Source organism: Canariomyces notabilis (genome assembly GCF_033297395.1).
Source record: "Canariomyces notabilis strain CBS 508.74 unplaced genomic scaffold N656scaffold_34, whole genome shotgun sequence".
NCBI classification, from domain to species: domain Eukaryota; kingdom Fungi; phylum Ascomycota; class Sordariomycetes; order Sordariales; family Chaetomiaceae; genus Canariomyces; species Canariomyces notabilis.
Genome location: NW_027041856.1, coordinates 191542 through 218958, shown reverse-complemented (window position 1 = coordinate 218958; position 27417 = coordinate 191542). Strand labels below are relative to the sequence as shown.

General features: G+C 54.6%; 9 protein-coding genes across 9 annotated transcripts; 6 read left to right on the top strand and 3 right to left on the bottom strand.

The window, feature by feature from the left end:
* Positions 1 to 612: 612 nt before the first annotated feature.
* On the top strand, positions 613 to 1512 carry N656DRAFT_772030 (Metallo-hydrolase/oxidoreductase; the record flags this gene model as incomplete). Its single annotated transcript, XM_064813897.1, has 1 exon — positions 613 to 1512. The coding sequence occupies one exon, from the start codon at positions 613 to 615 to the stop codon at positions 1510 to 1512; it is 900 nt and encodes a 299-aa protein (XP_064665774.1).
* A 1555-nt stretch (positions 1513 to 3067) lies between these two features.
* On the top strand, positions 3068 to 5109 carry N656DRAFT_784493 (uncharacterized protein). Its single transcript, XM_064816180.1, has 3 exons — positions 3068 to 3859; positions 3934 to 4126; positions 4205 to 5109. Exons 1-3 carry the CDS (start codon positions 3534 to 3536, stop codon positions 4703 to 4705), a joined length of 1020 nt encoding a protein of 339 aa, XP_064665773.1. The 5' UTR covers positions 3068 to 3533; the 3' UTR covers positions 4706 to 5109.
* A 2393-nt stretch (positions 5110 to 7502) lies between these two features.
* N656DRAFT_792724 (uncharacterized protein) lies at positions 7503 to 9525 on the top strand (the record flags this gene model as incomplete). Its single annotated transcript, XM_064817107.1, has 5 exons — positions 7503 to 7758; positions 7823 to 8472; positions 8532 to 8645; positions 8701 to 9291; positions 9364 to 9525. 5 exons carry the CDS (start codon positions 7503 to 7505, stop codon positions 9523 to 9525), a joined length of 1773 nt encoding a protein of 590 aa, XP_064665772.1.
* A 644-nt stretch (positions 9526 to 10169) lies between these two features.
* N656DRAFT_762036 (uncharacterized protein) lies at positions 10170 to 12713 on the bottom strand (the record flags this gene model as incomplete). The annotated part of the gene is made up of 4 exons (XM_064813257.1): positions 11891 to 12713; positions 11598 to 11757; positions 10405 to 11528; positions 10170 to 10347 (listed from the first exon to the last, which is right to left on the bottom strand). Exons 1-4 carry the CDS (start codon positions 12301 to 12303, stop codon positions 10170 to 10172), a joined length of 1875 nt encoding a protein of 624 aa, XP_064665771.1. The 5' UTR covers positions 12304 to 12713.
* Positions 12714 to 12988: 275 nt separating this feature from the next.
* On the top strand, positions 12989 to 16365 carry N656DRAFT_832531 (threonyl-tRNA synthetase; the record flags this gene model as incomplete). The annotated part of the gene is made up of 13 exons (XM_064818663.1): positions 12989 to 13355; positions 13414 to 13473; positions 13544 to 13555; positions 13612 to 13858; positions 13929 to 13948; positions 14010 to 14067; positions 14148 to 14539; positions 14590 to 14615; positions 14671 to 14797; positions 14848 to 15110; positions 15201 to 15212; positions 15269 to 15818; positions 15879 to 16365. 13 exons carry the CDS (start codon positions 12989 to 12991, stop codon positions 16082 to 16084), a joined length of 2340 nt encoding a protein of 779 aa, XP_064665770.1. The 3' UTR covers positions 16085 to 16365.
* Positions 16366 to 17357: 992 nt separating this feature from the next.
* Positions 17358 to 18375, bottom strand: N656DRAFT_718687 (CDP-diacylglycerol-serine O-phosphatidyltransferase; the record flags this gene model as incomplete). Its single annotated transcript, XM_064812301.1, has 4 exons — positions 17358 to 17732; positions 17811 to 18004; positions 18098 to 18193; positions 18303 to 18375. 4 exons carry the CDS (start codon positions 18373 to 18375, stop codon positions 17358 to 17360), a joined length of 738 nt encoding a protein of 245 aa, XP_064665769.1.
* A 939-nt stretch (positions 18376 to 19314) lies between these two features.
* N656DRAFT_792720 (cysteine proteinase) lies at positions 19315 to 21053 on the bottom strand (the record flags this gene model as incomplete). Its single annotated transcript, XM_064817106.1, has 6 exons — positions 19315 to 19892; positions 19948 to 20156; positions 20219 to 20400; positions 20448 to 20544; positions 20602 to 20696; positions 20751 to 21053. The coding sequence occupies 6 exons, from the start codon at positions 21051 to 21053 to the stop codon at positions 19315 to 19317; spliced, it is 1464 nt and encodes a 487-aa protein (XP_064665768.1).
* Positions 21054 to 22526: 1473 nt separating this feature from the next.
* On the top strand, positions 22527 to 26490 carry N656DRAFT_802049 (uncharacterized protein; the record flags this gene model as incomplete). Its single annotated transcript, XM_064818200.1, has 4 exons — positions 22527 to 22967; positions 23027 to 23175; positions 23231 to 25326; positions 25373 to 26490. The coding sequence occupies 4 exons, from the start codon at positions 22527 to 22529 to the stop codon at positions 26488 to 26490; spliced, it is 3804 nt and encodes a 1267-aa protein (XP_064665767.1).
* A 107-nt stretch (positions 26491 to 26597) lies between these two features.
* On the top strand, positions 26598 to 27417 carry N656DRAFT_784486 (uncharacterized protein). The gene has a single exon (XM_064816179.1). It carries the CDS (start codon positions 26697 to 26699, stop codon positions 27195 to 27197), a length of 501 nt encoding a protein of 166 aa, XP_064665766.1. The 5' UTR covers positions 26598 to 26696; the 3' UTR covers positions 27198 to 27417.

Sequence of the window (27417 nt, the reverse complement as noted above, 5' to 3'; positions counted from 1 at the left end):
AAAGGAATGAGTGCTCCTGACTAGACAGTATATATCCAAATACAGGCTGTTCCTAAGAAAACATGATGTCTTCTAGACAGCCTTTTCCAGCTGTACGATACTGTTGGAAGAAACAGTATTGAGGTAAGCTGTTGTAGGTGACAACAGCATGTTCTAGGAATCTTAGCTCTGTTACAACACTAACAGTATTGCTAGTAAATGTTCCTGGACACCCCCCTCCCGCCAAGGAAGTTCCAGAAGCTGAACCGAGGCTGCATCTCTTCCTCCAATCAGCAGTCGGCGCCTGGGAGCGCAAGACTGCTCCTGCCTCCTGGTAACAAGGTTCCATATCTCCAACGTGCTGCAAAGTAGGTACGAACTGGATGGCAGCACAAGGACCGAAAGCCGAACCACCGACAAACGGCGACACGTTAGGTAACCACATGCCGGTCCGCCCATCACGGCAGTGGTGAATGCTAGTGCCGGACCGACAATACCCCGCAGCTCTCCGAAAGGCAACCCGACCCCGGGCCGTACATTGTCTTCTGCAGCCAGCCACGGGTCTAGGACTTTGACACCAACACAGCCGGCGCATGCCGAGTGATGCGCCTGTCGCGCGGCCCACGGCTGAAGATGGCAACCCAGCTAACCCACCTCCCCGAGGTTGAGCGCCTCAGCCCGGCGTGCATCCGCATCCTCGGCGGCAACCCCGGGAAATTTACCCTTCAGGGCACCAACACCTACCTGGTCGGCACCGGCCCACAGCGGCTTCTCATCGATACGGGCGAGGGCAAGCCCTCGTGGATCGCGGCGCTGAAACGGGTTCTCGAGCAGGAAAAGGCTTCCATCTCAGCCGCCATCATCACACATTGGCACCACGACCATACGGGCGGCATCCCACAGCTCGCCGCGGCATGTGGCCTCGGCACCACCCCCATCCTTGTGCACAAGCACCAGCCGGACGCGGGCCAGTTGGAGATACGCGACGGCCAACGGTTCCTGGTCGAGGGCGCCTCCCTGACGGCGGTGCACACGCCGGGCCACACAACCGACCACGTGGTGCTGCTCTTTGAGGAGGAGGACGCCATGTTCACGGGCGACAACGTCCTGGGCCATGGGACGGCCGTGTTTGAGGATCTGGCGGCCTACACGGCCAGTCTGGAGAAGATGGGCCGCCTCTTCGGCGGCAGGGCGTACCCCGGCCACGGACCGGTCGTGCAGGACGGGCCGGCAAAGGTCGCTGAGTATATCAGGCATCGGCAGCAGAGGGAGGAGCAGGTTGTGCAACGGCTGCGGTCGAGGAATGATGATCCTGGGGCGTCGGCGACGGTGCAGGGAGATGGCGCGGGAAATGCATGGACGGTGATGCAGCTGGTCAGGTCAATCTATTCGGATGTTCCTGAAAGTCTTCACCCCGCAGCGGCTGGCGGCGTTGTGCAGATTCTCCGGAAACTGGAGAAAGAGGGGAAGGTTACTGTGTCGGACGATGGTGAGAGGTGGCGACTGGTGCCTTCAAGCCGATCCGCTTTATGAGGAATGATGTTGCCATCCTCACCTGGCACGATCAATATGGCCGGTTACGATTTGGGTAGTCCATCTCGAGGGATGGCCATGACTTGCATTGTCGTCTGGGCAGTTCCAGACATTTGACAGCAGCCGACCACTTTAACAGTTTAACAGTTATCTTCCAACGTCACCGACGCTACAATAGCGTGTCCAACGTCAAACATCAAGGTACACGCTTTTTTTCCCCTCTTCCGCATTTGTCGCCAACCCCCTGAGATTTGCAATAGGGGTTGTAGACTGGAAGTACCCTGTACTTACATGTGAAGCCCGGGGTAAGGTACAGTACCTTAGGTACAGGAGTAGGTGGCGCAGGCCCGTTGAGGCGGCCGACGGTTTGTCCAACCGTTGCGGACGACGACCGTCGAGCCAGCCCTATCATTTCACTTCCCCAGTGCCAAGAAATGAGAGATTTCGACGATCAGGTAGTGACGGTACCCGCGCGCGGCGTGCAAGCTAAACCACTTGGCAAGAACCACCGACCTACTGTAACCAGTTTGGCGCGTCGCGGTCGGCCGCTGCTCGCGCCCCAACTGCCGCCTCATTTGTTACACGACTTGCTGGCGGGTATCCTGAGATCCTCCTAGATATCTGAGATGACATTGGATATAGCAGGCTGTGTTGTACGGATAGCCAACCTCGAGCCAACGTTACAACCACTACCGGAGTTACAACTTCTGGCCTATTGCTATAATACATTGTCTAATACCGACAAGCCTGGTATGACTGCACCCTGAGAAGCTGGAGGGCCTCCAGCTGTGTACAATACGGTACATAAATTCCATTCTTGGGTATATGATTCTCTACCATTTCAACCATCTCCTTTCTGGCTACGGTTTATATACCGAGAACAAATAATCATACTCCTGCAGCTGTTCGAGAGCACCTTCAATCCAAGAGGGCTAGAGCCTGCAGCGGCTCCCCGTCGAGTCCAATTCCTCGAGGCTGCTCCTTTTCATTTTCTCGAACGGGACCTTCAAGGCATGCTCGGCGGAGATGGCGTCTAACGACTGGAGAATGCGATTGATCGGGTTTTTGAGGACGGGATAGCCGGCGCCGCGGCGATGGTCTACCGGCCGAGCTGGACAAGTGATCGGAATATGTCTGCCCTGGCACCGCACGCCGTCAACGTCACGCCTGTCGATCTTCAATGCCCACAACTACGTCCCCTTGCTTGGGGGCAGTTCGGCGGGCTCCCACCCATCGACAGGTTTCAGCATCAACGTGTCCGTCGGTAACGGAATAGACGCCAGCTCTACTGAAAGTAGAGCGGAAGGTTCGACTTCATCCCAACCCGACATTGCCAGTGGGCACCCTTGGGAAAGGACTCAGTTAACTCAGGTACACATAGGTAGTTAAATGGTCGACGGCAAGCCAGCTGGACACTGTTTCGTGGTGACGGGATTGGCTCGAAAGTCAAAGCGCTAATACAATACGGATACAACTTGGAGATATCTACTATAGGGCGGATGAATGCTTGTGTATAACCAACAATTCCGCCCCCACCGCATCGCTTCAGCCAACAATTCAAGTAGGTAGGTAGGTATCTAGTACATACCTCGTGGCGCTTCCATGTGCAATATCATTCGCAGTCTGACGCTGTGCCGCAACCCCATGATATAGGATTATAGGGCAGCATGGAACAATCTCCCGCCCCCCTTCCTTCACGCGTGGGACCTGAATCTTCTCGTTTCCCCGTCAGATGCGGTTCTCTCGCACCTCTTGTCATCACGTCGCGCGTACCTATAGAGTGACGGAAGGTCACCGTGGCATTGGCAGGGAGGAATCGATCAGGTCGTTTGACAGAGACGGGCCTGGGGTTTCGACCAGTGTCTACATTCATTCGTTCGTTCATTCATTCATTCATTCTTCATTCATACATTCGTTGGTAATACGTGCCTGAACCTTTGACTTCTCACTCTCACCGTTCCTTGCATTTGGATTTCAGCCAGACCCCTATCCTTCCGTTCGAGGGCAACCTTAGAGAAAACATGGCGTGCTGTGGAACAACCACGTCGTATGATATCGACAAACTACCCACGTTCCCGTCGACATGGACCGCCCCAACATCATGTTTCGCCACGACGAATTACTATCGCGTGTTTCTGAGTAGGGGCATTTTCAGCAATTTGTATGGGACGCCTACGCCCGTCTTGACTGGAATCTGGCCCACGGGAGATTGCTTCCCGCCCTCCTCAACGCCTATGGTCCCCTATGTGACAGATGGCGGCTGTCCGGCCGGTTACACACGGGCTTGCGCAACCGCCGGGCCTGATTACAAAGGGAAGCCAGCTAGCACAGTGACCTGCTGTCCGAGGTTCGTCTTCTTTATGGAACTTAGGCCTGTGGTTCGGACAGGAGGACATGGAAGAATTCTCACAGAGTTGGCAGCGTCACCAACAATGTTTTTTCGTTCATGTGCAGAGATCACCAGTACGGCTGCCATGCGACCGCAACCTTGGGGGGAGCGTGGACAGGCACCGAGACCAATCTCGCAATCAGTCCGCCCACCGAGAAGCCAATCACACTCACGCAGCCCAACACGAAAGAAGGTGTCGAGGCGTGGGGTATCAAGCTGATTTCTGTGAGTCAGCTTAGCCAATGTCCCATCAATCCCGTCCTTGAGTTCTCTCGCCAGTGACACTAACCATCCGAATCTCAGACGGCCCCGGATTTACCCAGTACCACTATGACTATCTCCGACACGACGACCAGCGACACAAAAACAACGCAAGTGCAGTCAGTCAACGCGGTCGATCAGTTCTCATCCTCCTCTTTCTCATCATCATCCTCCTCCTCCTCCCACCCAGCCGACCTGGGATCACTCGGCAGTGGCAACAACAGCGACAACACCAGCAGCAGCAGCAGCGGTAGCGGCCTCGAAACCGGCGTGCTAGTGGGGATAGTGGTGGGGTGTGTGGCGGCGACGGCGCTTCTCGCGCTGGCCGCGTTCCTGCTCTACCGGCGCCAGCTCAACAAGAGGTACACGGCCGAGGCGGCGGCGGCGGCGATAGCGGCGGCTGCCGCGTCGCCGTCGGTGGACAAGGACAAAGTTATGTACCAGCTTGATGACCAGCCCACCGCCCACATGCTGTACTCCGCCGGCCCGGGCGGGGGGCCGGAGGGTCCTGCTCGGAACGGGGTGTGGGAGATGCAAGGCTGAGCGCACATGTGTCTGGTAGCACCTGCATGAATTCCTGAAATTGGTTTTGAATTTTGAAAGGCGCGGGAAGGAGTTGGGTCTCATTTGGTTGGAATGGAGAGGGTTCTTGGCGCTAAGTTAGGTAGATGGTCCTGTACATTACCTGTAGGTAGGATAGGGTTCCTGCAGCGTTGGTGCAGTTTGGAGTATATACCATTGTAAGTAGGGTTGTGGAACACCGTCAGACATGGAACGGGGCCCACTTTACCAGGCATCGATTGGTTGCTCAGGAAACTCTGTGGGTCGTTTGGCTGGGGGTGTTTCAATTCTGACGGTGTTCCATAACCCTACTTACAATGGTACGACTTGTAGATAATGATGGAATGATGTATCTTTGCGACTTCGAATGGGAGGTCTAAGTTTTCGAGATACCTGATGCGTAACGGTCGTTGCTAGACATAGAGCCTGAGAGACTCACAGCACTGCTGCTGGTTTAGGTTCTGAAGGATGAGTGGTTCATTCAACTTCTGGCCGTATGTTGCGAGAACACGGCATAAAGGGTGGGACTATGTAACCTGAAAAATTTGAACAGTGATGAGAAGTAGGATTGTAGGAGGTATATCAACGCAAAGTACACCCTAAAAAGTAAAATAGGTACTTGTACATACAAGGTAAAAGGAGGTGGTTTCTGTAAATCAGTAATACCGGGCACCTATGTATTTGGCGGCTGAAGAACTGATGAACCAGAACCATCCACGGTACGGTATGCTGAGCTGCTGTTGGATGCTCCAACCTCACCGAGAGCCCGGCCGCCTTGTGTAAGGTACATACCTGAACATGGTCGCCCGAGATGTTAGTGTACACAGTAAAGGAGTAAAGTGCATAAGGTACATTATTACACGTAGACCTATGGGAGCGGTGACTCGCAGTTGTGTTCGCTTTGTGTAGACAGTACTGTATGTACACTACATAGATGTAGCGTACACTAAGCGGAAGGACATCAGGTACTGGTTCTCGAATGAGCTTGTAGGTATTTCACTACTGCCAACGAACTTGCGTTCACACTGCAGTCTGCAGAGCAAGATGGGTCGCACAGGATGCAGGGATCAGGAAGAAAAAACATCGTCATAGGTGGAGTCACCAGGGGTGGGAGCGGGATGGTGCAATTGTTTTCTCCCTCTGCGGCACGGGCCTCGTTCAAAATGAACTCTGATGTGATTCACCTCAAACCTGAGACCGGAAGAGGCGTAGCAGCGTACCGGTTATATTCAGAAGCTCTTCGAAGGACTCGGCAACTTCCAATCCACTGAAGGATTTGACCATGGTATTGTTCTGCAGTCGACAGCTGGCAATTTGAAAAAGGCCTGATGACATGGTAACCGTCGAACCGGACCCCTATGTACCGTGATTTTCGAAGGGCGTCGCGGGAGAGGCTATCTTCAGGTTTACTAAGCAACGGCGGACTCATGCAGATCCTGCGCGGGAGGCTCGGTAGTGTGGACCCTTGCAAGACGGCATCGAGCTTTAACGCGCGGGTTCCGTCACGCGCGGTGTTTGCGGAGTGCCGGTGCAATTAATATACACTGTGCCCACCACCCAGGGTCTTTGGAGTTCTTCGATCTTCCATACCCTCCATTGGGATTGGCTTCAGCAGACAACCCTCCGTATATTCCCGGAGTCCCTGCGTCCGGCGCGTCGTGATGATCTTCCTACACCAGATTGTCTAGCAAGAAGCCAAAGTTCTAGAAAGTGATGATTTTGGAAAGCCAGTTGCAAGACCAATCTGGGTCTTACCTCCGTATTTGGGAAGCATCCATACAGAAACATAACGATGGTACGGATACCGTTCATGATGTTATATGCGTAAAAAGTCATGATTGTCAGATGATACCTTACTGCTGACACGACCTCCCGCCAACCCGGCCCTGGCACACGGGATTTGTGAGGGTGAGCCCAAGAGTGGGCCCCAGCGAATCTGCGCGATGCCTCATCGGGAGTGACGCATCAAGACCAACGAACGGGAAGTTGTTCCAGTGATGAAATATTTTGGGCCAAGTACATACAAGTATGCAGCTCTGCTGGCCGGATGAGATGTCTGCCTCGTGTGAGTGAAATGCGAATGCAAAAACTAAAGTCGGACAGCGTGTGGTCGTTTTGGGATCAAAGCTCGAACGATTCTAACGAACCCCATACAGTATGGCTAACACTGTTGCCCAGTTACCTTGTCCGGCCGCAACTGGCACCCGCCGCCCGCCGCCCAGAGCTTCGGATGTCCCGGAGTTTCGAACAAAACTGCAGAGCGAAGGCATCGCCAGGGCGGGGACGGTGAGATGGTGGCCGACCAGTGGTGGTCTGACTCGTCTGCCCGAACCCTGGATTCTTGGCCGGGTAATTACCAATCAAGAAGTTTTCCGAGCCCGAGAGAAGGAAAGAGCTCACGGAGCTCGGCCTCGCGATCATGGCTGCCTTTTATAAAGCTGTCCGTCTCTGGCTCAGATTGCCGCTTCCTGCTTCCGGAACGGTCCTCGTCATCTCATTTCTTTCCTCTTTGTTTTGGTTTGTGGGAACCGGACAGAACGCTTGCTTATCCCATCCCAGCACTCCAGGATATCAGATGACACCTTAGTCTGGGTCTTAGACACAAACCGGCCGCGGACAGACCTGCTCTCTGGCCGATCGTCCTAACACAAGACACACATTCACTGCGGGGTTTGAAGCGCTCAATTCTAGACGGCCCCCAGTCAACTGCGCGACCACGCATCCATAAGTTGCAAAACTAGGGGACAACGGCGTGATTTGTCGAACAGAGAGTTTCTCCATGAAGGCGCTTGCAGCTTCGCTTCTGCCAGTCATTGCGGGCGCTGCCGCCCTGGGCTTTGTTCCGGCCGTCCTTGCACATGGCGACGAGCATGGCCATGGGGCCGGGATGGACGGCATGAGCATGACCGAAGCCGATAAGCCTGTTCCAGAGGATCAGTATCCGCCCACGTACTTTGCCCTGCCCAACCACAAGGCGGCCATTTACGGCCATATCGGCCTGATGGTCCTTGCCTGGGTGTTTGTTTTACCTTCCGGTAAGGTCACCTTGGCGTGTCCCTTTTTTCCCGTTGGAAAGTTCGCATAGCTGACAATGCTCAGCCGTGATGCTGTCACTTGCCCGCTCCCGATACACGCTGCTAGTTCAGTTCGGCTTTCTTGCGGTGAATGCGGGTGGCATGTTGCTGGGCGTGATATACAACGCCAGCACACCTGACCTCTACCCGAACAATGCGCACCATAAGCTCGGGTGGATTGTGACTTGTGTGGTGAGCGCCCAAGTAGTGATTGGGCTCTTGGCGCGCGTCGCGGGCATGTTCAAGCGTCAAAGGTCGAGTAGCCGCGCTGAGGAGCGCCAAGGCTTCATTCCGGTGTCGACCGAGGCCATGGCCGAGCACGAGTCTCGCTTTCCAGAACCCTACGGCCGGTTTTCCATCGACAGCGGCCAGGGTACCGAGCCGAGGACCGAGTCGCTCCGCAGCCCCTCCCTGTCATCGGGCGGTGACTCCCCGCTGACGCGCCACAAGGAGTACAACGTCGACGTTACCGGCGCCGACGACGACTCGGACGCTCACCTGCCCATGTTCTCTAACACGACCAAGGCCCACTCGATTGTGGCAAAGATCACCGACAAGATCTCGGATCGTTTCTGGAAGGTTTTGCTTTTTGCCTACGAGTTTGTCGACCGGACAATCCTGATCCTCGGTTTCATTGCTCTGTGTACAGGCATCATCGCCTACGGGCGTTTCTTTGTGAGTGCCTGCCATACGCCGTGATTTCCAACTGGACCGGCACTAACGAGCATCCACAGGAGGGCCAGGGAATCTTTAGTGGCTTGGCACACTGGATCAAGGGCGGTGTTTTCTTCTGGCTGGGCATCTTCACTCTGGGACGGTGGGCAGGCAGTTTCGGCGAGCTCGGATGGGTTGGTGTCCCCCTATTTTTTCACCTTTGAAGCCCGAAACTGACTCATCTGCCAGGCGTGGAATATCCGGCCCAGGAAACTCGGCCAGAAGCGTGCCCCTTCAGCCGAGTTTGTGGAGAGTTTCCTGATTTTCTTTTACGGATCCACCAATATCTTCCTGGAGCATCTTGGTGGCTGGGGCGGCGAATGGAGCTCCCAGGACCTAGAGCATATCTCGATCACGGTTCTCTTCATAGGCGGCGGCCTGTGCGGCATGCTTGTCGAATCGACCAGGATCCGCGATTTGCTCAACTACACCGTGACTGACGCCGCCCTGTCGACGTCGGAGCACGGCGCATACAAGGACGAGGAGGCCCGGGACGAGCTTCATGAGCCCGAGACGTACTCGTTCTCCATAAACCCTATCCCGGCCCTGGTGATTCTCCTCCTTGGCATCATGATGAGCTCCCACACACAGCAAAGCATGATCTCGAGCATGGTACACAAGCAGTGGGGTAACCTGCTCACCGGCGCCTCCTTTGCCCGCGGCATGACCTACCTGCTCACCTGGCTGCGCCCGCCCAAGTCGGTCTATCCCTCGCGACCGCCCACCGAGCTGCTGGCAGCGTTTGGGCTCATCTCGGGCGGCATCATCTTCATGGCTAGCGTAAGTCTACCTCTCTCTATATAAAGACGGCTCGTCATTTTCTCGCCGAAACTAACACTGTGTGATGGATAGGCGAGTGATACGGTGGATGGCATGATTCACTACGAGCTCGACGCCATGTTCATGTACACCGTCACAATGGGCCTTGTCGGCTTGCTCATGGCGTGGGTCATCTTGCTGGTTGCCCTCAAGGGCTGGGCTACTCGCCGCGAGGCAAGGGCCCGCTCGCACTGACATCTCAAACTCCCGACGGCTTGCTGCTGCAACTGAATGGAAAAACCTTCGGAAAAAGTACTTCAATGTACCTCTTGGGATTGGTTGGGCCAGTAATGACGGCGAGGGTGTATATCCCAGGTTGTGGGGCTGGATTGGGATGGGGTTGGCTTGCTGTTTTCGATTCTGTCCTGTTTAAGATACCCCCTGTTCCTGTTTCATTTTGGTTTTTGTGTTGGGATGAATGAAGATATAATGAGACGATGCTGGGATGATCGAGGGTTTGGGGGAAAGGGGTAGGATGATACACTTCTATCTATTCTCAAAAGGCAAGGGGAAGGGGCCTTGGATACCATGGAGAGGGGTGAAAGGGTTGGGTATAGAGAAGGCTCTGATAATGCCATCTATGATATTGGTCGTGCCACTGCTATAAGATTCCTTCACGAACGTAAAGGTCCTCATTGGAATCATGTACATATTACAATTGATAGGCCGGCTCGAGGCCGAGGCGTTGAGATGATCCAAACAGACTGCCGTGGTCTATGGCACCTTTTTTAAATGCAATCCATGGCCTGCACCGGCTCTCGAATCCCCTCATGGATCTACCCGCCATGCTACCGAATTCAAACCGCGCACTTAGGACATTTGCTTTGTAACGAGTGTAATCAATCATCGGGATAGTACTCCTTGATATTCGAGACAAAGGTGCATGTCTCCCTGTCAAAACGCTTGAAGAACTTGCCCGCCACGAAGAAGAGGTCCTCGGGGATGAGGCTGGGGTCGGTGATAATGACGATGTTTTCTTGGGCCACACGCAGGCGGTCGACATTTGACCTTCTGCGCCTTCGGTGAGCTCTCTGTACAAAAGTGAAAGGGATGGGCGAAAGATCCAAGACTTACAGACAAGTGTAGAACGTCCTTTGCGCGCCCTGGCGGCTGGCATGTACAGACTCGATCGTATCAAAGCCGTCGCCTTCCTCCTCGGCCTCGGCCGCGTCGAGGTAATGGGGCATGGGCAAGCCGCCGGTGCCCAGGGCAGCCCAGCCGTTGATGACGCCGATGTACTGGTAGCGGCGGTGGCGAAAGACCTGGCCGATCTTGTAGCGCACCTGCTCAAAGATGTCTTCGGTGTACCGACGGCTGACGGTGGGCTGCCGGCTGTCGAGGTTATCAAGCATAGCGAGGATCTCATGCACATTGTGCCAGCCGCGACGCGGGCGCAGGTTGGCTTGCGAGGCCATGAACTTCTCGTACAGGGGGAGGAGGTACTTTCTGACTATCCACATGTCTTCGCTCCAGGAGAGGGCAAATTTCTGGAGGAAGGAGGCGAGATTCGAGTCCCAGTGGAAGCTGGACGCCTGCTTCATGAGAAGTTCGGCCCACATAGAGGCGTAGAGGGCGGCCTCCATGTTTAGGTCCGGGTGACCGCTCCGTAGGCGCTTCATCTCGGCTTCTAGGATCTCATTGTCCGTCAGGTTGCGGATCGTGTCGTGTGTTGCCTTAATATTCTGCGCCGTCCGCTGGACGATTATTGGCACGGGGGAGGGGCTGAGAAAGGCCTCTGTTCCTTGGGTCCAGCCGAATTCAACCAGTCGTATGCGCAAATCGCTTAGAGTTACCTCTTCGTCGGATCCATACGGATCAAGGCACATTCTTATTTGCTCACCATCCGTGGTCTCGACTTGCGCCCCGTCTAAATCTTCCCCGGGTGGTGCATATACCGCTGCGTGGACATGGCTCGGAAAAGCCAGACAAAAAGCTGTCATGCCCAGCCGTTCCGCCACACAGGTGAAGATGGCGCTGGAGATGATGGGAAGAGACTGGTGTTGGTCATCGGAGAGGGCGTGGCCGATGAAGCAGTTCCTCAGGTTGCGGTAGTTGATTTCAGGATGATCCATGCCAGTGAAATTGTTTGCTCGCAACCAGCGTACCAGCGACAGGGCCTTTTGCCTGGTGGACATTCCATCAAAGGCTGGGTGTTCATCTTTGAATCGTTCAGCGAGTTCATCCAAGGTCCTCGAAATCTAGGGGAACATTAGTCGGGTAGTGCCCTATGATAACCAGGAACATTGAAATGGAACGGAGAATCATACATATTCCAAGTCTTGGTTCTGGTCATGCAGCACAAACATGTCAAAGGCACCGAGCGCAGTATCGAGGTCCTTCGCACTCAAGGCTTGGCCTTGGTATCGGGACCATACCTCTACCGCAACACCCCTATGAATGCTGTCCAGGGCCGAATATGCGTGATACCTGAGACGGCGTTTAGTTACCGGACAACGGTGGAACGGAGGACAGATGTGTAAACCACCGCCTCAGTCCAAAGGCCCCTTCTGTTGAGACAAGTACCCGACAAGCCTGAGGAACAGAGCATTTTCCTGCCTACCTTCTAGCCAAAACGTCGTCTGCAGATTCATCAACATGGCATTGGTCCAGGAGATAGTCCTTTGCATCGTATCCCAGCTCGCAGATTTGTTGCAGCCTGCTCAGCTGGCCAACCTTTGACGAGAGAATCTCGTCCAGCAGCCTAGCAACCTCGAGATTGCTTCGTCTCCTCTGGAGCCAGAGAGCCTTCCAGTTCACGGATGAGGCGCGCGCTGCGAGTTTCTCTCGGAGCTTGTGGCGCGGATGCCAGTAGTTGAACGATGTTGTGCAATGCCATCGCCAGAGGAGAGATTCGTTGGCGAGGTGGTGCAAACGGCGGGAGACTAGTTGGAAGCGCTCGTGGTTGTCTTCGGGCGGCAAGTAGAGCAGAATGTGCCGGATGATCTCATCAGGGAAATCCTCGAGCGAAGGCATTGCATGTGCGCATCAGCGCAGGGGGGTAGCTTCCCCGCTGATGCAGTAAGTAATCAACGGGCTCGCGTCGGTATTTAAGGTTATGTTAAGATCGCGACGTCTGTATGCACTTGTACTAGCGGAACTCGAATTTGTAAATGGTCGACACACTACAGTAACACAGGGTGGCCAGACTGATGTCGAGCTCGAGGTTTTCTGCAAGAGGGGCAATGGAATGTCAGCCCAATGTCAGATGGCACAAGCTGCTCCTGGTTATCAGCGCGATACTCCGTACCGCGTGGGTGGCTCGAGCTTCAAGGGTTCGGTCTGCATCAATTACATTGCGGCTTTCCTTCCGTACACTATGTGCGACTTGAAGAACGCTCTGAAGTGGATAGGAACAGAGAGTAAAGCCACCAAATTCAACAGAGTGAGTTCATGGCGGGGAACCTGGGGTTTATAGCATCTTGATCATCCGAAGTTGAGTACGTTTCGTACCCTTAGATGTAGCTAGTGCCAATAGCAGCCCGCGGTAATGAGCACGCGGGAGTTACCGGTAACTTGGAGACACCTTATCGATCGCGGGGCAATTCAAAATCAAGGTGCCCACATATTTTCCCACAACCTCAACCCCTCCATTTGACTCACGGAAGTCAGGACTTGCCGCAAAACATACATCGAGTCTCTCAACACCATCGCCAACACCATGAAGGAAAAAAAGACCCCTGTGGCCGCCGCCGACGCCGGGCCGATTGAACTGCAACCCCCTCCTGCGTTCATGCAGCAACGGATCGAGCTGTTCGACCGTCTCTACAAGGAACAGCAGGAGGAGTTGGCTAGGAAACCGCGACATGAGATCCAGATCACCATGCCCGATGGCACCGTCAAGCCCGGCAAGGCCTACGAAACGACCCCGGCCGAGATTGCGAAAGGCATATCCAACAGTCTGTACAAGCGCACCGTTGTCGCAAGAATCGATGGGGACCAGTTGTGGGATCTCGAGCGGCCCCTCGAGAAGAGTTGCAAGTTGGAATTGCTCGACTTCAACGACGATCAGGGCAGATTTGTCTTCTGTACGGCTCCCGCACTGCAGCCCTGTCAGCGCTCAACGACTGACATGGAAGTTCTCAGGGCATTCTAGCGCCCATATTCTAGGCGAAGCCTGTGAGCGGAGATTTGGTTGTTCTGTATGCCCCCTCTCTTTTCCGCTCACCCGACGCTAGCTATGGCATTCCCCTTGCTGATTCGGTTTCGCAGCTATGCATCGGTCCCCGTAGGTGTGCCTTCCCTCGATTGCCGTAGACAGCATCCTGACGAAGCCCCTTAAAGCTGTGGACAACGGTTTCTATTACGAAATGGCTCTGCCTGACGGAGGTGCTGTCCATGCCACTGATTATGCTCCCCTCGAGGCCATCGTCGGTAAGATCGTAAAAGAAAAGCAGCCATTCCAGCGCTTGGAAATGAGTAAAGAGGACCTTCTCAAAATGTTCGCCTACAACAAGTACAAGCAGCACATCATCAAGGACAAGATTCCGGACGGAACAAGAACCACCGTCTACCGAAACGGCCCCTTAATGTAAGTTCATTCTCACCTCACCGCAGTCTGGGAGTCTCGGATGGACAAGTGCTGACTCCAGGGCCAATAGTGACCTGTGCCGTGGACCTCGTGAGCTCTCCTGATCTCGTACCTCAATGTTGTCTACACGAACCGAGCTGACCCCGAATAGACGTTCCCGATACTGGCAGGATTGAGGCCTTTGCCATCATGAAGAATTCCTCCTCATAGTATGTACCACTCCAATTCTTGGCCATGATATGGCTTCTCTCCAACCGTATCCTTTGAGTTGCCGCTGACAGTGGCTCAGCTTCCTCGGCGACGCCAACAACGACTCTCTTCAGCGAATTTACGGAGTGTCCTTCCCAGATAAGAAGCAAATGGCTGCCCACAAGAAGTTCTTGGAGGAGGCGGCCAAGCGCGATCACCGTCTGATTGGCAAGCAGCAGGAGCTTTGGTACTTTGAGGAGTGTTCGCCCGGTTCCGCCATGTGGCTTCCTCATGGCATGCGTATCCACAACGCCATCATGGACTACCTCCGTGAGGAGTACTGGAAGCGGGGCTACGACGAGGTCATGACCCCCAATATGTTCAACGTCGCGCTCTGGGAGCAATCAGGCCACTTAGCTCATTACAAAGAAGACATGTTCCTCCTCGACGTGGACAAGGAACAGTTCGGCCTCAAGCCCATGAACTGCCCAGGTTCGTTCAAGCTGGTATCTTCTCCCCGGAGGTTTCTAACAGCGTTACAGCTCACGCCATGATGTTCCGCCACCGCGTAAGTCGCTAAGCCTAGTGCATACGAATTCATGATACTTACAAAGCTACCGTAGGAACGAAGTCATAAGGAATTGCCCTTGCGCTTTGCCGATTTTGGTGTCCTTCACAGGAATGAGGCCAGTGGCGCGTTGAGCGGCTTGACGAGAGTGAGGCGGTTCCAGCAGGACGACGCACATATCTGTAAGTCATCTGGCCTGTGTCTGGTGTTCAGTCAAATTGACTGGGGACAGTCTGTCGCGAGGATCAAATCAAGGAGGAAGTCGCCGATCTCTTCGATTTCCTGAGCTCCTTCTATGGCACGCTTGGTCTCACCTTCAAACTGAAGCTTTCCACCCGGCCGGACAAGTACATGGGTGAGATCGAGACATGGGATCGTGCAGAGGCCCGCCTCAAGGAAGCTCTCGACGACTTTGCCGCCGCGGGTGGGGTTAAATGGGAACTTAACCCTGGTGATGGCGCTTTTTATGGCCCAAAGATCGATATCGCCATTCTGGTATGTACCATCCATATCGTATAACGCTCCTGTGGTTTCAGAGCTTCTGGGCCGCTCTCTAAACACGAGTGCTAACTTCGACGTTTATAGGACTGCCTTAACGTATGCGACATGGCCTAATCATCCCCTTTTGTTCATCCGCTGACTAAGCCCTACAGCGAGCCTGGCAATGTGCCACCATTCAGCTTGACTTCCAACAGCCGATAAACTTTTCTTTGGAGTATCAGACTGCTGAGGGAGCCCATAAGGACCAGGCCAAGGCGGATGCTGCCGATCCGTCTCTGGCTCCGGCTCCGATACCGGCACCAGAGGCTGCCGCCGACGAGAAGAAGGATGGCAAGGAGAAGAAGAAGCCGCTGCTAGTCAAGAAGCCCCTGACACCTGGCTGTGCTCGGCCCGTCATGATCCACCGCGCGATGGCGGGCAGTATCGAGCGCTTCGCAGCCATTCTTGCCGAGCACTTTGCTGGCAAATGGCCCTTCTGGTTGTCGCCGCGCCAGGTTATCGTCATTCCAGTGGGCATGGCCTTCCTGGGCTACGCCAAGGAGGTTGCTCAGGTGCTGAAAAAAGAGCGTATCCATGTTGGTACGTTTGCCGTTTTCCCAGATTCGGCTTTCCTGGCCGTTCTAACATTTTCCTTGCAAACAGATGTCGATAGTAGCGGCAACACGCTCCAAAAGAAGATCCGAAACGGCCAGCTGGCCCAATGTGAGTGACTTCTGCATTTTTGCCTTCCCTCATTTTACGCCGAGCACTAACCCCTGGCAGACAACTTCTGCTTCGTTGTCGGCGACGACGAGATGCGGAACCGCAAGGTCAACATTCGGTACCGCGACGACACCTCCACCCAGGCAAGAGATGTGCCGTATGACCTGGACGAGGCAGTGGAGAAGTTGCGCAAGCTCAAGGCCGATCGCGGGATGTATAACCCGTTCCCGCCGCACCAGAAGGAGGCCAAGGCGGAGAACGCTTAGATGGGTGAAGGTTATAGAGGACTCTTCTGTATGGGGCGTGCGTGTTGTGCTACGATGGTTCTGTCCCGTTGCTGAGTTGCACCGAATGCCTGCTATGACGTAGAACGCCGCAGAGTCGAATCTATTGTCTGTTTGTCGGGCAGAGTCGCCTAAGACAAAGGTTTGGCCATGGAGCACTGTATATATATTTATGGATATGATGAAAGGTTCTCAATGGACATTGTCTGTAAAGCTACATATATCAGAATCGTCAGTATACGCGGCATCAATGCAATACCACCGGCGATAATAGCAGAGATAACGATGGGAACTAAATCCAGGAGAATGGGTTCCTGTAAGTCGGAGAACAATACCCAACAGTTTCCCATCAGGCACCTCCCTGTCCAGATCATCTGCCGGATGGTCACGAACTATCTGTCCGGTCCATGTAAAAAGGGGTACGAGAGTTGGCAAGCAGATAGCTCCGTGGTGGAGCACTATAATATTATGTAACACAGGCGACGCAGTCCGAGATACTCCTCCATCTCCAAGTTCACATCATATAATGTCATGTTGTATACAACACGACGCTCGATTGTGCTCTGGCAGGATTGGATTGGATGGAACAACAGGGGGTTTTGAGACCAAAGCCTTTTAAAAAGGGGGAAAAGGGGAAAAAAAACATACAACACCAGGGATTCGCTGGTCGTCACCGACCCAACTACTAATCTGGCCCTTACTGGTTTATCTAGGGGAGAGCGGACGGGATCCCGAGCTTTCCAGTAGGTATGGTCGTATGTGCTTGAGTGGAGAGGGAAGTGTCTTTATATTCATGGGCTGCCACATTGGTGTATTCTGCAGCGAGGTCAGTCGAATTCAGGCACAGTACTGTACCTATGCTGCTCGGATACAACAACCGGGGCATGAAGGCTGACTATTGAGTCGAAGTTATGACGTTTCAAAGTAGAGAGTAGAGGTTCTGCTCCCTCCTATTCTGCGGTTCTACCGAGATCATCGATCCCTCGTGGCCGGTGAGATAGATACCTAGTACAGATCCCTTCCTCATGACGGCAGTATTGGCCTCGGGGGCTTCTCAGTCGCATCTATACATAATCTCCTCTCCCTCTCTTTAGTCCCTTGATTCTCAGCCGCCTAGGTAAGAGCAAAATCTCGACTAACCCCAGATGATCCATGACATTTTCCGTCCATACAGCCTCGTCCACCCAAATCAACCGGTAAAACAATAAACAAACAGAAGACAGTACAGCAACACTCAGCGCCAACCACCCCGATCCTACGGCTTAGGAATGTGGATAGTTCGACTAGTCATCAAGCAGCCGTGAACAACAAAAAGGAGCACGACGGGGTGGATTTCGAACAGCGGGCCCCAGCCGGCGAACCAGACGCCGCCGGGGAGGGCGTCGAGGACCGTGCCTCGCGAGAGCCAAAAGGCCATGAGGGCGTCGAGAGCCAGTGTCGTGGGGATCGGGGTGCCCTCAAAGTAGCGCGCCTTGCCCGTGGCGTCCTTGGGGATGGACGAGGCCGTCACGTTGAAGCGCGCCAGCCGTGTCAGGCCGCACAGCACGAAGAAGGCGAGCCCCACTTGGTCCAGCGTCGTCCGCATGCCGAGGGAAAAGGCGATTGCGGCTGGGGAGACGCCGAACGAGATCTGGTTGGCAATAATGAATTTGTTTAGTTAAATGGGTGAGCGGAAAGGGGGAAGAAGGGGGAAGGAGGAGATCTTTACCAAGTCGGCGAGAGAATCCAGTTCCTGTCCCATCATGCTGCTCTTTTTCCGCCAGCGCGCCACCTTGCCGTCGAGAGCGTCAAAAAACAGCCCGAACGGCAGGAAGAGCAGCGCCGCCCAGAGGTTGCCGTGTTGTGAGGGATCGCCGAGGCAGTAGCGCAGTGAGGAGAAGAGGGAGAGTACGCCGCAGAGGCCTGTGATGTAGGGCGTTTTGGTTAGGCAAGATACTATATTGATTTTCGCTTGTCGTTTGACGCAACACACAAGCAAGGTGGGGGGAAGCGCACCGTTCAGCTCGGTAATCAGATCCGCTAGATGCAGCGCTCGGATGAGGGAGAAGTGCCCGGCGTCGGAGGCCAACAGGAGTCTTTGCTTGTCTACTTCTATATAGAGTGTCAGCGGAGCGGTTCGAGTCGCACTTTCAGTCCCCAGTAGCCCCGTCTCCGCTTATTCTCTCCCCCAGATCGTGTAGGTCGTGGGTGGTAGACATACCAGGCGGATTGACCTCGGAGCCTTCCTTCGAGGCGGCGCCATTCGCAGCCGCGGCGCTATTTCGTTTAGACATGTTGCTGTTGGCGTCTGTTCTGCTTGTTATTCAGGTTCCAAGCCCGTGCCTGTGCTGTCTGCCCTCCTAGAATGCGGTGCGGTCAATGGTGAACCGAAGGGAAGATTGGGAGAAAAAGCAGAGACCTAAGCGCCCGAACGCTGGTTTTGAAGAGCGAGCAAGAAAGTTATGGGCCAAGCGGAACCTGATCTCTGATGTATGCAGACAGATGTTGACGTCGGGACCGATTCGTTGACAGCAGTTCAGTTGGCTCTGGGTTTTGGTTGGTTTTCAGCCTGGGGGAGGCGCAGGAAGTGGAGTAGTACGAGCCCCGCTGGTGCTGCCTGAAGGGTTCTGTTTAGCGTTGCGGGGGCCCTAATGCCGTCATCTCCCCGGAAGCTCCTGGGCCAGACCGCCCTTGCCGCAGCTGTGCGTTGGCCTGGAGCTTGTGGTAACCCCAGATCTCCTGGTTACGTCATTAGGAACAAGCTTCCAAGTAGACTACTAATAAGAATTGTCCAGTGCCAGAGGACTTACTATAAGCCGGATGCTTGAGCACTGTGAATCAAATTGTAGGGTACAGGGAGCCCGGGAACTACTAGTAGTAGGTAGTAGATAGCCAGTGACGAGCAATCAATCCCACAGAACCATTATTTGTGGCTTAGCAACACAGGGTATAATATGCGTCATGTCCTCCAGCAGCTCCCTCTCCGGGCACCGGTCACAGGGACACTTTTATGCCGCAGCTCTGATCCCTCTTGTATGTACTTCTTAGACCCTTGGTTCAGTTAGCTTATGCCCAGTAATCTCGTCATCAAGACCGGGCAACACGGCCCTCAGCATAGCTCTCACAATGCGTCGCCAAGATCCCCACCAGCGTCGCCAAATTGCCGGGAAGCTGGGCAAACGGGATCGCAAACCACGGGCGAGCCAGCCTGGCAACAAGCGGTGCACCTTGTCCTACGAGTATGTCGTCTCCTCATGCAGCTCCTTCAACACCCCATGATCAGCCAGCTTTTTCACCCACTCGTGGATAGCAGCCGTGTGGTCCTTTGTCCGGCCAAGGACTTTGGATGGCTCTTGGCCGCTAAATTTCAGCCTCGTCTCGTACTCGGAGCGGATGACTTTCTGCTCGTCGACCAGTCTCTTCCGGAATTCCCTCCATGCTTCCACCGTCTTGTCAGACGGATCGGAGCAACTCAGCTCTGTATCCAATGTCTTGCCGCCAGCATCAGATAAGCTTTGTATGTCTTCGGCGTCAATCTGGTATGCGGAGAGGTCATTGTCCGCTGAGCTGCAGATGATGTCCATGTCGGCAGTGTCATCCGCCGCTGGCTGGCTCGGGAGCTTGTGCAATTTCGCCTGGAGCTCCTCAAGGCTACGGACGTTGGCGGCGAGCTGCCGCCTGAGCCCGGAAAGGTCGTCACCGCAGAGAGCTAATAGACTGAATGATAATTGTTCATTCCCGCAACGCTTCATTCGCTCCTCTAGTACGGGACACATGACAGATGTCCAGTGCTCTCCCTCGGCGAATTCACCTGGCGTCTCGTTAGAGGCACTGAGACTATACAGATGTCCTGAACGATTCGTTACCGATGTACTGTGGCGCCGCCCTGAGGCCATCTAGCTGCCATACTTTTCGTCCGACGGGGACGAAAGCGACGAAGTGGTAGGCAGAGTCCGCAGTTGATTTGCCCCCTTTCAGCTTCGTCTTCTTGCTCTGGGACGTCCGGGCTTTAAGCCGCTTCCTCTTGTCCACGGCATTCTGCAGACTGAGGGCTGCATTCAAGAGGTCCAGCCGCCTGTAGGACGTTAGCCGGTGGAATTGACTGGGCCCAGCGAGATGAGTACGCGAGCAACCCACCGAGCAAAGGAGTTATGAGCCGTCCGTATCCAGGCGCTGTTCGTAATCAAGTTGCCTCGCAACGGTGGCGATAACCCCATGGAATCTTGTTTAAACTTGCGCAACTTCTGGCCGAGCGCCAAGCCTTCGGCGTTCATGACGATGTTCATCAAGGCAATGGTAGCGCACGCATTGTTTGTTGTCTGGGCATTATGAGTGACTTGCGCTCTCGAGACGGAAGCAAACTTGCCTGATTCGCAAACCACAGGTCTTCACTCGTCTCGGTAGATACGTCACTGGGCTCCTCTACATACTCATAGAGGAATACTAAGCCATAGACCGGTTGACTGCTTTTGTGTTAGGGCGGTGCTCCAAATCGCGGTGATGGAAGCGGATTGACATACGGAAGACTGGCCAGAAAATCACCCTCGACGGACAGCACCTCCTCTATCTTTGCTCCCTTGACGCCGATCTGGGCCATTATAGCTGTGAAGAAGGCCTAACAGGTCGTGAGTAGGAAACGAGTGGAAGCCGGGTGAGCGAGTAAGCTAACCGGATCTGATTCCAGTTCGGTCCAGCTGGGCCACTCGGATTGCTCATCTTCCTTCCAGGGCCCAAGCGACGCCTCCAACAGGTTGTCGGGTATGTCAAAGACTTCCGGGGCTGCTTTTCGCTTTGGATTCCGACGGACCGTGGCAGAGGTAGGCGATATTGACGGCTGCTGGACATCGTCGGCGAAGGCGACTGGCTGTTTGCGCACGCGGCTCGATCGACGGACGGGGAGAAGAGGAAGATCATCATCATTCTCCTGGTCCGCCGGCTTCAGGAGCCCACCTGCTGCCTGCCCACTAGCCATTCCGAGGCACGGCGAGATGAACCGGTTGTGCTGAAGTAGGTGACCAGAGCGGCCACGGTGCTCTGGAACGTGTTGATTGGGTAAAAGAAGCGGCAGAGTTGAGCCAATTGGGCAATCAAACAGAGTCTGCGAGAAGAGTAGAGGTTGACTGAGCGGGTTGACGGCCGGAACGGACGAACATGCAGCTCCGCAGTCTCAGGGCTTTGTCGCCGGGCACACTGCCATGCATCCCTTCGGTCAAGGTCCGTCGAGGACTGTAACGATTTACCAACTGAGGGTTGAAGCCACACCAAGACGTCCTTCAAACCGTGGGTAGTTGGCCAAAGGCTAGGGCCGGCAGATCAACTGTCCCAAGGTCATTGCCACAGGTAAGTTATGCAAACAGCTCGGCGGGTGAAGACTTAAAACGGACACTTACAACTGCTCGAGCCAACGACACAAAGAAGTTAGTTAGAATGATTCGACCAAGTGTGGGAACCGGGTACTGCATTAAGCTTGACAATGATACAAATGGCAATAATTTTCGGAAAGTGCAAACGTCAAGATGTCGGTGGCAGGTGGCAGGATATCGTATCTTTGCCGTGAGAGCCTCACAGGGTGTTGAAACCTGCCCGAACCGGTGCTCAAGAGTGTTGCTCAGCGGGTTGGTCCAATAGCTCTTGCCGCGTCTTGCCTTAACCACCGCAATCGTCTTCCACTCTCACATCAACACTAGATGCGAAAACGATTCAAAGGTAGGCCGTTAAATGCAGTCGGTTTGAATAGTCATTCTTGTCAGACACTCTTGAGAGTTTGCGAAGAGAGAGCTTCAAGCTTCTCAAATTGACGACAACTAAGTAAATTCTGTAACGTTATTTTACAGTACTGTTAGTGCATCCAATATGTAACCAACGTTACGGAGCTCGTTGGAATGTCGTCTGTTGACACCGACGGGAAGCTCTGCAGAGCGGGGACACCTTATTCAGTGGGGTCTTCAAGGAAACAAGCCAATCATCCAGCAAAGTTCCGCCAAGTGGTTGCAGCTGCTGAGTCCGCCAGGCTTCTGGCTGGCCGCAAAACACACGCAGCTGTTCCCAGCGCGGCAACAGAAATCTGGGACCGCGTCTTGTATTGACGTGCAGCACCGCTAACAAAGCGTGCGCCAGGAATTTTTGCAGTCTGCGCTCTAGCAGATATGCGTGGAGTCGACGCTGCATCACAACGACAGCAGCGCACTGCAGCACTGACAAGACGACACTTAAACCAAGGCAGCTGCCAGTGGCAGTCCATGAACCTGTTGCCGTTGTCCGACCCTTAGGTTCGGCCCTCACGCGATCTCAACCTTGGGTACCGATATCCTGACCTGGAAGTTCGTCGCCGCAACCTGTGAACGGAGAATTGCGATTAATTGCCGTGCAGCACCTGCGATACACCACTTTCCCCCCCTCCCCCTCGGCCTGCTCTCTTTCTGGGGACTCGGTATTTCGGCATGCCATGGGCGACGCATCTACTATAGGCGCCTTTCCGCAGACGCCCGTAGCTCAACGCTCTAGGGCGCCTGCTTCTGGCGCTCCAGGGCCTTCCCCAAGAACGGCGTCCAGTCCCCTACCAGTCGCTCCCACCGCAGGCGCCGCGACCGCAAACAATACCGCCCCAGTCATTCCCTTGAACGTTCTCGATGCCCCGACACAGCGTCTCTATGCGCTCGGAGTTTATGTTGCCCTGTTTGCGTGGAAGCTATACGACTGGGCCCAGGTTGTTGAGGAGAACACAGAGTCCTTTTGGCTCTTTTTGAAGTGGATCGCAATAGACTGCGCATTCCTATTCGGGTTGCCCGAGCTGAGGATACCATGGCTTGAGCTGTCGCAGTCGTTCGTGATTGTGGCCTTCTTCGTCCATGCTATCTTTGACTGGATGCTCATGTTCAATCTTGGGGTACAGACTCATGCCTCCCTGCTGCTGTTCAAGCCCAAGAATGCTGACTTCCTATGTAGCTCCCCTGGCAAGCATGGATGTTAGGATTCGTCAAAGTCTTTTACGACCGGGAGCTCGCCATCTCGGAGCACAACGTGAAACTCTCGAGCATTATACACAACTCTTCCCTGATCATGGGTCGCCAAATTATCAATATCCTTCCAGAAGGGTAGGTTGGACGGTATCCCCATCGCATAGGTAGCAGGAACTGACCTTTTGCTCAGCTCGGCCGTGCTCAATCCAGAACTTCACCCCTTTTGCTTGGGAGGCGACAGACAGGTTGTGTCTTTACCGATATTCTTCAACGCAACGATTCCCGTCGAGGTTGAACTTATCCGGGTCGACCTTGAAACCGGCCAGCAAGAATCAGTCAAGCTTACCAGGACCCAAATTCGGGACATCGAGAGGAAGGCGAAGCGGGAGAGCCACGACGACGTGCAAGCCATGGTTCAGTTCGACTACCCGGTTAAGAAACCAGGTGCTTATCAACTTGGAAGAGTGCTGGATGAGTATAAGCTGGAAGTGCAACGTAAGACGTCTCAGACATTCGTTGTGCCTTGCCCAAAGGCATGGGTGGGGCCTCCTGTCGGAGGACAGGGACGGTGCCTTGGAGACCTCTCAGACCTGTCCCTGCAGGTTGAAGGGACTCCTCCGCTGAAAATCAAATACAGCCGTACCATAAATGGCAAGGACCACAGCTTCCACTTCCAGAGCCTGCAGCCAGAGGGCTTCTCCTCCCCACTCGGAGCACTTCGTTCGACTAGCGTCATCGCATTGGACGACAACGATATCTCGTGGGCGCGGCCTCAGCAGGTTCCAGTTAGTCTCAACGAGTCAATGCACGTCAGTGGCGACTGGCAATATTCTGTGGACGAAGTCCAGGACGGGTTTGGAAACATCGTCAAATATGCGTCCCCGGCCGACGACCCCGAAGGAAAGCCAAAGCCTAAGCATCTGGTGCAGAGTTTCGTGGTCAAAGAGAGACCCCGGGTGCGGCTGGAAGGTTGCGATCTTGGAAGACCCCTCAAGGTTGCCAAGGGCAAGTCCAAGGAACTGCCCGTCCGTTTCAAGATCGAGGGCAAGAAACAGGAGGTCACGGCACACACATTGAGCTGGCAGTTCTCGCCCATCGACACTCTTACCGAAAGTGGCGACCACGGCGATGTGGTGTCTATTGGGTTTTACAACGCCAAGAATGATCGTGACAGGCCCAAGATCTCTGCTCCCGGTCTTTACACCTTGAAGTCGGTAACTGCAAGCTCATGCGAAGGCGAGGTGCAGGAGCCCTCTTCTTGCTTGCTGCTCAACCCCCTTGAGCCCACACTTACTGTTCGTTCCGAGCCGATTCCCGATACCTGTGCCGGCAACTCTATCGGCCTGCGGGTGGATATGGACCTTATTGGGACTCCGCCGTTCAACGTCCAGTATGATGTTATCTCAAACGGCGTACAGCGGTCCGAGAAAGTCCACGTTTCTGGCCTTCGATTCCAGATGGACCTGGTGCCCCGTGTTGCCGGGCATCACAAATACATCTTCACCCGCATCGGCGACGCGATCTATCCGGCGCAGAAGCTCTCCGGACCGGAATACGTACTGGAGCAGGACGTGAAGCCGGCAGCATCAGCTCTTATTCAGTATAGCACAGGCAAGAAGGGCGCCTGCCTTGGTGACGTCGTCTCAGCCGACATTTTACTGCTTGGTGATCCTCCTTTCACCCTTGAATGGGAGCTCATCCACGATGGCAAAAGAAAGCAACACAAAGCCACAAACATTGAGGGTGACTCGTACCAGATCAAGACGGCACAACTAACGCAAGGTGGAGAGTACACGTTGAGCCTGACCAGCATTCAGGATAAGAGAGGATGCCGTAACTTCTTGCAGGACGAGTTGAAGATCCAGGTTAGGCGCCAGAGCCCCCGTGCTGCGTTCGGCCAGATTGAGCACAAGCGAAAGGTTATGGCTGTGGAAGGGTCCATAGTGAAGCTTCCACTCCGCCTTACTGGGGAGGGGCCATGGAAGGTCTCGTGGGCCAATCTCAACCACGATCCTGCGGAGAAGCCGCAGATCAGGGAGTCATTTGTCAAAAACGACAATGGTTATCTTAGCGTCAGGGAGCGTGGCACTTACCAGCTCACCGATGTCTGGGACAATCAGTGTCATGGTGTCCCTGATCCCAAGGCATCCACTTTTGAGGTGGACTGGTTCCCACGTCCCGAACTGTCGGTGCCGCTCTCGCATGGCGTTACCCAGACAGACACCGGATACATGGTGGAGGAGGTGTGTGAAGGCGACGTATCGGGATTCGAAGTCGCCTTGAAAGGTAAGATGGTCCGATGCGACTGATGAGCGCTGCTGACATTGCGCAGGAACACCCCCATATACCCTGGAATACACAATTCGCCACCACCCACCGCAAGGGTCAGGGTCAGTCAGCAAGAAGCGGTTGGACGCTGCGCTCGGAAAGGAGTCGATCCGGGCGGATACGGCCAAGGCCGGCCTGTACACGTACAAGTTCACCGCGTTAGAGGACAGTTTGTACAGCAGCGACAAGAAGTTTAAGCCCCTGCAGGTGCAGCAAAAGGTGAACAGAAAGCCGGCGGCATCGTTTGCTAAGCCGGGGCAGACGTTCAAGTACTGCAAATCCGAGCAGGACGGCGAGGACGGCATCCCAGTCCTGCTGACAGGTGTGCCACCATTTTCATTGGAAATCGAGATCAAACACCAGAGTGCGGCGCTTCCCGAGATTTACAGGACTCCCACTATCAATTCCAACTCGTACGAGCTCCACATTCCGCGTCATCAGCTCCGGTTGGGAACCCAGCAGATACGCATCCGCGATGTCAAGGACGGCAGCGGTTGCCACTCAACAGCCGAGGTCGGCGGACCGTCGGTGCAGGTCCAGCTCTTCGAGGCGCCCACCATCTATCCGCTGGAGACGCGGACGGACTACTGCGTGGGCGAGCGCATCTCGTACACGCTCTCAGGCACGCCGCCGTTCGAGGTGTGGTATACGTTTGGCGGGGTCGAGCGCAAGGCCAAGTCGCCGACGACAAACTTTCGGCGCGTGGCCGAGTCGCCGGGCGAGTTTGTCATGACGAGCATCTCTGACAAGGCGAGCGAGTGCCGTGCGCCGGTGCACATTGCCAAGACGATTCACCCCATGCCAGCCGTCCGGATCAGCAAGGGCAAGAATGTCCGCGTCGACATACACGAGGGCGGCGAGGTTGAGATCCTCTTTGAGTTTTTTGGCACGCCGCCGTTTGAATTTACGTACACGAGGAGCACCAATGCGAGAAAGGGGCAGAAGAGCCAGGTGCTTGAGACGAGACACGACATAAGCGAGGAGCACACCAAGATTATCCGGGCCAGTCAGGAGGGCACGTACGAGGTGGTCGCTATCAAGGACAGGTACTGTGCCTTCTCGACGCAGGCGGCTGCCGAGGTCAGCAAGAAGGACAAGGCGCAGAAGGTGTTGAAGTATTAAGGCCTTTGACCCCATCCCGTCGCACGGTTTGGTAGACGAGAGTGGTAAGGCTTGGGATGAGGAGCATGAAGAGAAGGGCCATCACTTGATCAAGACGAAAGATTGGGACAGTTTATTTTGGTATGTACCTATACAGGATGGGGTCAACCAGACATAGCATGGCGTTTTTGTTTTTTCCTCTGTGTGCCGGGGGAGGGGGGTAAAATATGGAGGCAGTTGAATCGTGCTGTGAGATTTATGTAGAGAATTACTCCGTGGGCACTAGTCCCCCCCCATTCTTCGACCCTAAAGACTTCGAATCTCTTCCACCACACCAAACCTTCCATCTTCAACTTCAACCACATCAATCAATCAATCGTTTTCCCACGTCAAAGTCAATCGCGCTTTACCATAGCCGAACTAGAGAGCGTTATCGAGATCTCCTCCAACAGAAGACGATAATTTCCCGCGCGTTGAATTGCTCATGGTGCCAATCGACCTCTCTAACTTCAAGTTTCCTCCCCCAAGGGCGCGCAACCGACAGCGACAGCGATACAGCAACAGCGACAGCAACAGCGATACAGCAACAGCGACAGCGACAGCGATATAGCGGGAATAGCAGGGCAGCTTCCCAAGCCAACAACGCCGACAACCACATCGCGAACAACATCGTCGCCAGCGAAGGAGGGCAGGGCGCAGGACAGGGCGCAGGACAGGGCACAGATTAGTCAGACAGCTTAGTCAGGCAAGAAACTCGCATACAATCTCGCGAAGATGGTGCCAAATGGCTAGATTCAGCTCAATTGAGCGCCTTGCAGTAAGAGGTGTATTCGAGCGATTTGAGCGATTTGAGCCACTCTTCGCGTTGAGCAGTAAGATGGGTGCGCAGTCAGAAGGAGAGAGATGTGGATGTGCCAGCGATAACCCTAACCCTGTGCCGTGTTGGGA

What these genes read in the sequence shown, in the direction of transcription:
- N656DRAFT_784486 (XM_064816179.1), top strand. Translation starts at nt 26,697, where the DNA reads ATGGAGGCAGTTGAATCGTGCTGTGAGATTTATGTAGAGAATTACTCC.
- N656DRAFT_784493 (XM_064816180.1), top strand. Translation starts at nt 3,534, where the DNA reads ATGGCGTGCTGTGGAACAACCACGTCGTATGATATCGACAAACTACCC. An exon ending in ACAGTGACCTGCTGTCCGAG is followed by an intron (nt 3,860 to 3,933) that starts GTTCGTCTTCTT and finishes CAGAGTTGGCAG; the next exon opens with CGTCACCAACAATGTTTTTT. An exon ending in GGGGTATCAAGCTGATTTCT is followed by an intron (nt 4,127 to 4,204) that starts GTGAGTCAGCTT and finishes TCCGAATCTCAG; the next exon opens with ACGGCCCCGGATTTACCCAG.